At 42.4% G+C, this 6,448-nt stretch overlaps 1 protein-coding gene across 2 annotated transcripts; it reads left to right on the forward strand.

Annotated features, from left to right (window-relative positions):
• Window positions 1-5,149: 5,149 nt before the first annotated feature.
• On the forward strand, window positions 5,150-6,448 carry LOC121610277 (trypsin-1-like). Of its 2 annotated transcripts, none has more exons than XM_041942310.1 (6): window positions 5,150-5,189; window positions 5,291-5,441; window positions 5,551-5,805; window positions 5,916-6,042; window positions 6,192-6,293; window positions 6,401-6,448. In XM_041942310.1, the coding sequence occupies exons 1-6, from the start codon at window positions 5,150-5,152 to the stop codon at window positions 6,446-6,448; spliced, it is 723 nt and encodes a 240-aa protein (XP_041798244.1). The 2 variants fall into 2 exon arrangements, with proteins under 2 accessions (XP_041798244.1, XP_041798243.1); XM_041942309.1 differs by having other exon boundaries at window positions 5,551-5,801; window positions 5,906-6,042.

Here is a 6,448-nt window from a genome sequence, read left to right on the forward strand (position 1 = left end):
GAAGTGCAGCCAATTTCCAAATCACTCAATAAAGTCTTTCACCTTGACTGTAACACAGTTGTCCTTTCATTTTTTTTGCCTGTGTCATCCTACATCATGTTGTTATCATGACAATGATTACAATCATGAAAGTCTTCCACTTTCTGTCCCTCCCCTCACCTCGCTGGAATGTCTTGCCTGTCAGATACCTGGACCGACCCCCACAATCATAGCCACAGTCTACCACCCCCCCAAACTGCACAAAGACTTTTTAAATGAGTACTCCGCCCTCCTCATACACCTCTCCACTCTCTCACCTAATGTCATTCTGCTGGGAGATTTCAACATACACATGGACAATACTGCTCTTCCCCTCACCAAAGACTTCTCCTCATCACTCGACAGTTTTGGCTTCAAACTGTTTGCAGACTTCCCCACACACATCAAAGGCCACACCCTGGATTTAGTTTGCTGTTCTGAACTTACCCCCTCCAACTGTTTTGCGGAACTTTATGAACTCCATATCACCGACCACTTCCTCCTCACATTTAATGTCACCCTCCAGCTCTCCATCTCCAAACCACCCCGTGTCATCTCCTTCCGTAATATAAAGGACATTAACATGGACTCTCTCTCCTCCTCCATCGCCAGCCTGACTATGGACTCTCCTTCCACCCCTGATGATCTTGTCTCCCAATATAATAATGGTCTCACCAACATTCTTGACTCTCTCGTCCCCATCAAGTCACGTTCTGTTTTCTTCACTCGATCTGCCCCCTGGTTCACTCCGGATCTCCGCTCCATGAAATCAAAAAATCGACAGCTTGAAAGACTGTACAGGAAATCTGGTCTCACTATCCACAAAGACATGTACACAGCTCAACTTTCTCTTTATAAGGACTCCATCTCTCATGCTAAATCTGATTATTACTCTGGACTCATCTGCTCTAATGCAGGCACCAGGTCTCTCTTTTCTGTATTCAACAGCATCATTTACCTTCTCCCTCTCTGCAATATCTTCCGCAAATTTAATATCCATTTCCACTGCTTTACGGATGACACCCGGCTCTATCTTTCCTGTAAACCAACCACTGCTCTCCCACCCTCGTCCCTCATCCTCTGCCTCTCTGATATAAAATCTTGGTTCACCTATAACTTCCTCGAAACTTAACAGTAACAAAACAGAACTTCTTCTGGTTGGTACAAAAGCATCACTATCCAAAACTGACAGTTTCTTCCTCGATTTTGACAGCTCCACAGTGTCCCCCTCCCCTCAGGTTAAGAGTCTGGGTGTCATCCTCGATAGCTCACTATCTTTCCACTCTCACATCAATAACATTACCCGGTCTGCCTATTTCCATTTACGCAACATCAACCGTCTCCATCCCTCTCTCACCCCTCACACCACTGCTATCCTGGTCCACAGCCTTGTCACTTCCCGTCTTCAGAATCACAAATCCTACTGTATACATTTAAGGCAATCCACAACCTCGCCCCCCCATATCGCTCTGACCTCCTCTCCATAGCCACCCCCTCTCCGTCCCTCAGATCATCCTCCTCTCTCCACCTCTCTGTGCCCTCCGCCCGTCTCAGCACCATGGGGAGCAGAGCTTTCAGTCCCTCTGCTCCCCAACTCTGGAATTCACTACCGCTCGACATCAGAAGCATTGATTCTCTCCCCACTTTCAAATCCAAACTGAAAACTCATCTGTTCCAGACTGCCTTCTCTCTAGAACTCCACTTCTCCTTGTAGCTTGTTTTTTCTTGTTGGGTTTTAATTATTGTGCTTGTATTTATCTTGTGTTATTTGTGTTTTTATTGTGCTTGTATTTATCTTGTGTTATTTGTGTTTTTATTGTGCTTGTATTTATCTTGTGTTATTTTGTGTTCTGAAAGGCGCTTCTAAATGAAATGTATTATTATTATTATTATTATTATTACAACAACAGATACATACACACACAGAGACAAATGCATAATGAAAACCCCATCCCCTGCCCCCTTGTTAACGCTGTTAGCAATGTTAGCTCAGTTAGCATTAGCGCCATTAGCTCTGCCTGCTCTATTAGAAATGTTAGCATCGTTAGCTCTGTTAGCACTGCTAGCTCTGTTAGCACTGTTAGCTCTGTTAGCTCTATTAGTGCCGTTAGCTGTTAGCTCCATTAGTGTTAGCTCTGTTAGCTCCATTAGCATTTGCTCCGTTAGCTCTGTTAGTAAAAGGAAACTTTGGATGATAATAGAGATGGTTCATTTCCATTAAATTCATTCATATTTATTGATTCAGTTAATTAACTCATGTTAACAGAGACATGAAGCAGAGGAGAGAAGCAGACACAGACAGCTGAGGTGATCAACAGAGACAGACAAGGAGAAAGCCACAGAAACACTGGCACTAAGAGGGTTGAAAATGGGAATTAATACTTTCGATCAATGATAAATTTGAGGTGGTCCCATTTATTTTTTTTTTCCAGAGCTGTAAATGTACACATGCATGATCTTTTCTGATGGGAGTTAGTGTTTTGTCACAATCCGCGGTTGTTCGGGAGCCTTCCACCGCAAAATCTGGCTGAACACACAAACCCATGGTTGCCAGGTCTGTGAGACAAAAGCAGCCAAACACCAACTCAAAACCAGTCCAAAAATACCAGAACTCAAAATATGCCCATAAAAATCCATATATGTTGCTTATAAAGTCCAACAGCATTGCTATAATTGCAAAATGCACTATAATATCTATAAAATAACACTATAAACATTAAAGGCAATTTCACGAAACAGTTATTTCAACAGCGGTATTCCACTCTCTGCGTGCCGTCATCCTTTTACTGGCGCATGCAGTCAGCTGTAAACCTGAATAATAAAATGACTATTTCACTGAACAATGAATTAGCTTAAACATGCGCACGTTTTAGTATCTCGTGCGCACGATATAGTTTTTTTTTTTTCTTCATTACACTTTAGGGGCTCTGTAGGAAAGGCATTAAAGGAAGCAAATAGTTTTTGACTGTGTCAGAGTGGCAGCGTTGCAGGCAGCAAATGTGCACACTAAGAAAATATTCAGAGAAAAGCTTACCCATGAAGCTCTATGGACTGAGCGGTACTAAGGTGAGCATTTCACTGTGTGGAAATAAATAGGTCCCGGTACTCAAACAAGGTACTGGACATCACTTTTATTCTTTACTGAGAAAACACATTCTCTCCATTTCTCCCTCTGTAGCTTGAACATTTTTTGATAGATGAGGTGTTTACTGATTATTTTGATGTTGTATTTACTTCACTGACAACATTATTTTGTGGGTTGGTTCATACAGGGCCTGTCTGGACAGCTTTATAATGTATATACAAAAGAAGAGACATAAAAAAACAATAACAACACTGCTTCCTGTTCAGCAGGATTTACACCATTTACACCAGTGTCAAATTATAAACACTAGGTTTTATTAAAGGTGATATCCGATTTTCTCAATTGCCAAAATAAAGATATAAACACAGAAAAAACAAAGAAAAAAGTGCAGTTTCTGTTGAGGTCATCATTTTAATACCTTTGTAAAGCCTCACCAGTGAGCATAACCAGAAGCTGGCATGCCTACAACAGCTGAATGTGAAGATTTCCATGCTGCTCAACAAAATGCTTCACAAATTTATCTAGATCTAATGCTTTTGTGCGTTTTGATTCAGTGCTGAGTTCAGCCAAACTCAGTAGTCTCTTTTTTGTCTGGAAAAATGCTGACATGGAAACAGTAAGCTGCATCTTTTGAGTGTGAGTTTATAACCAGGGATGAAGTTTGTACAAGTCGCTGCGGAAGCTTCTTCTGGCTCCTCCCTGGAGGGTCTGAGGGAAACTGTCTGGCATTGGCTGCACTGTACCTCAAACCTGACTTGGATACGGCTAGAAGATGGAGGGGAGGAAAGATAATTTCAGACCCTTGACTTCCTGGTGTGTTCCCACCTGTCTGTCTGCCCTGCCCAGATTGTCTTGTGTACTTTGTGGTCCTTGTCTGTCCAGCCTTGCTACCTTGCTAAAACCCCTCCTTGTTACTCAGAGTCTTTTCGTTCATTTTTGTAAATAGAGAATTTATCCTCAGAGCCTTTTGTTGTATATTTTGATCGCAGAATACCTTTTGTTGAATTTTTGTAATTGAGAGATTTTTGTTATTAAAATTGGCCTTGAGCCTTTTTGTTTTCAATGTTGGTGTGAGTCGTGCATTTGAGTCCAGCCACCTTGTGTCTGAGTGCTTGTGACAGCTCTGCCTCAAGAGATCATTGCAGCTCCAGCTCACGGTATTTTAACAGAGATATCAGGATAATTAATTGTGTGATAGTGTAATTTTTTTTGTTTTTGATAATGACGTAGTGAGATTTCATTCTTTTACTTTAATGTCCACTTTCACTATAGCAGTGTTATAAAAACATCAGCAGATTACTGTTAAAAGAAAAAATGAGTTAAAAAGTCACTCCCTTGACAATGAGGCTAAAACAAAATCCTTTTTCAAGTTTATTCAATGAAAATTGTCCTTAGTGTTGATTTCCTATAATAATTATGCAATAAAGTGTTCATTTCATAAACAGTGAATTTTACAGAATCAACAATTTTTGAGGTGTTCTATGAAACGACACGTGTGCTGGTTTTCGTGTGAAAGACACATTCAGCAACTGTGGTTGTGAACCGGGCCACCTGCAGAGTTGCAACCATGTCTTCACAGCACAAATCCATCCACGTCAAGGTTAACCATTACAAGAAACATTCTGTGCTGGATACAGATACAGTTTTTGTTCCTGGGATAAGGGAACTAATTTAAAGGACATATATGCACTCAGAGATCAATCAATCCATGTCATATGTAGAAAGCTTTTTCAAAAACATGCACAAAATTGCTATATCAAGAAATTTAGCTTTTGAATGTTTCTTTTCCCATTGTCCCTCCTTTACAACTGCATTTATGTGAAAGACTTATCAATAATACAATTTCACTCATGCAGTCTGTCAGGACAGGCTACCCCCCGCCAACTTAATATTTACCTTTCCAATACCCAGAAATCATTGTTCCAGGGTGCTGATTGGTCAGAAATATTGTTGGGGGAGTGTTCAGCAGGGAACGAGGAAAGGAACCATTCTATATAAACTAGGACTCACAGACTAGTCTCTCATCAACAGGATCACACAGCAACCATGAGGTCTCTGGTCTTGGTTCTGCTCATCGGAGCTGCTTGTAAGCTGATGTCTTTCTTCCTGTTTTTAATAGTTCTACTCACTGAATTAAACAAAATATTCACTGAGTTGCTGACTATTTGGCCTCCTGTGTGTTTTCAGTCGCCACCGAGGACGACAAGATCGTCGGAGGGTATGAGTGCGAACGCCACTCCCAGCCCCACCAGGTGTCTCTGAATGTTGGGTACCACTTCTGTGGTGGCTCCCTGGTCAATGAGGACTGGGTTGTGTCTGCTGCTCACTGCTACAAGTCGTATGTCACTCCTTGATATGTTCAAGACAAGTTTTGCACTTTGAAATGAATCTAATTTTAAAAAGCATCGTGAAACTCTGCTGCCACTCATCCTCTCTTTCCTCTCCAGCCGTGTGGAGGTGCGTCTTGGAGAGCACAACATCAGGGTCAACGAGAACACCGAGCAGTTCATCACCTCCTCCCGTGTCATCCGCCACCCCAACTACAACGCCTACAACATCAACAATGACATCATGCTGATCAAGCTGAGCAAGCCCGCCACCCTCAACCAGTATGTGCAGCCCGTGGCTCTGCCCACCAGCTGTGCCCCTGCTGGCACCATGTGCACCGTCTCTGGCTGGGGCAACACCATGAGCTCCAGTGAGTAACATCTGAGTCTTAACAGAATGTTTCAGTCCAGCATTTGTTTCCATTTGTATTCAATTTGAATGTTTTCCACCCATACCTTGTTTTATACATTGTAGCTGCTGACAGCAACAAGCTGCAGTGCCTGCAGATCCCCATCCTGTCTCAGAGAGACTGTGATAACTCCTACCCCGGCATGATCACTGACGCCATGTTCTGCGCTGGATACCTGGAGGGAGGCAAGGACTCTTGCCAGGTATGTAACAAGAGGACTCTGCAGAGGTCCTTGTCCTACACTAGCGCAACATTTTCTTCACATTTAACATATTTTTCAATTTGAATATTGAAGTTGATTGAAATAGTTCATTTTCATTTCATTCTTTGTTTTGTTCTCTCTGTTCTCAGGGTGACTCTGGTGGCCCCGTCGTGTGCAACGGTGAGCTGCAGGGTGTTGTGTCCTGGGGCTACGGATGTGCTGAGAGGGACCACCCTGGTGTCTACGCCAAGGTAAACCTAAAATATTTCTTTATGATAAATAAGATAGTTGTTTGAAATTAACCATATTTGCTGCTTGCTGTCCATGCTAACAAACCTCGTCCTGTCTCCATTTACAGGTCTGCATCTTCACCGACTGGCTGCAGAGGACCATGGCCAGCTATTAA

Source organism: Chelmon rostratus, chromosome 8 (assembly GCF_017976325.1).
Source record: "Chelmon rostratus isolate fCheRos1 chromosome 8, fCheRos1.pri, whole genome shotgun sequence".
Taxonomy (NCBI): Eukaryota; Metazoa; Chordata; class Actinopteri; order Chaetodontiformes; family Chaetodontidae; genus Chelmon; species Chelmon rostratus.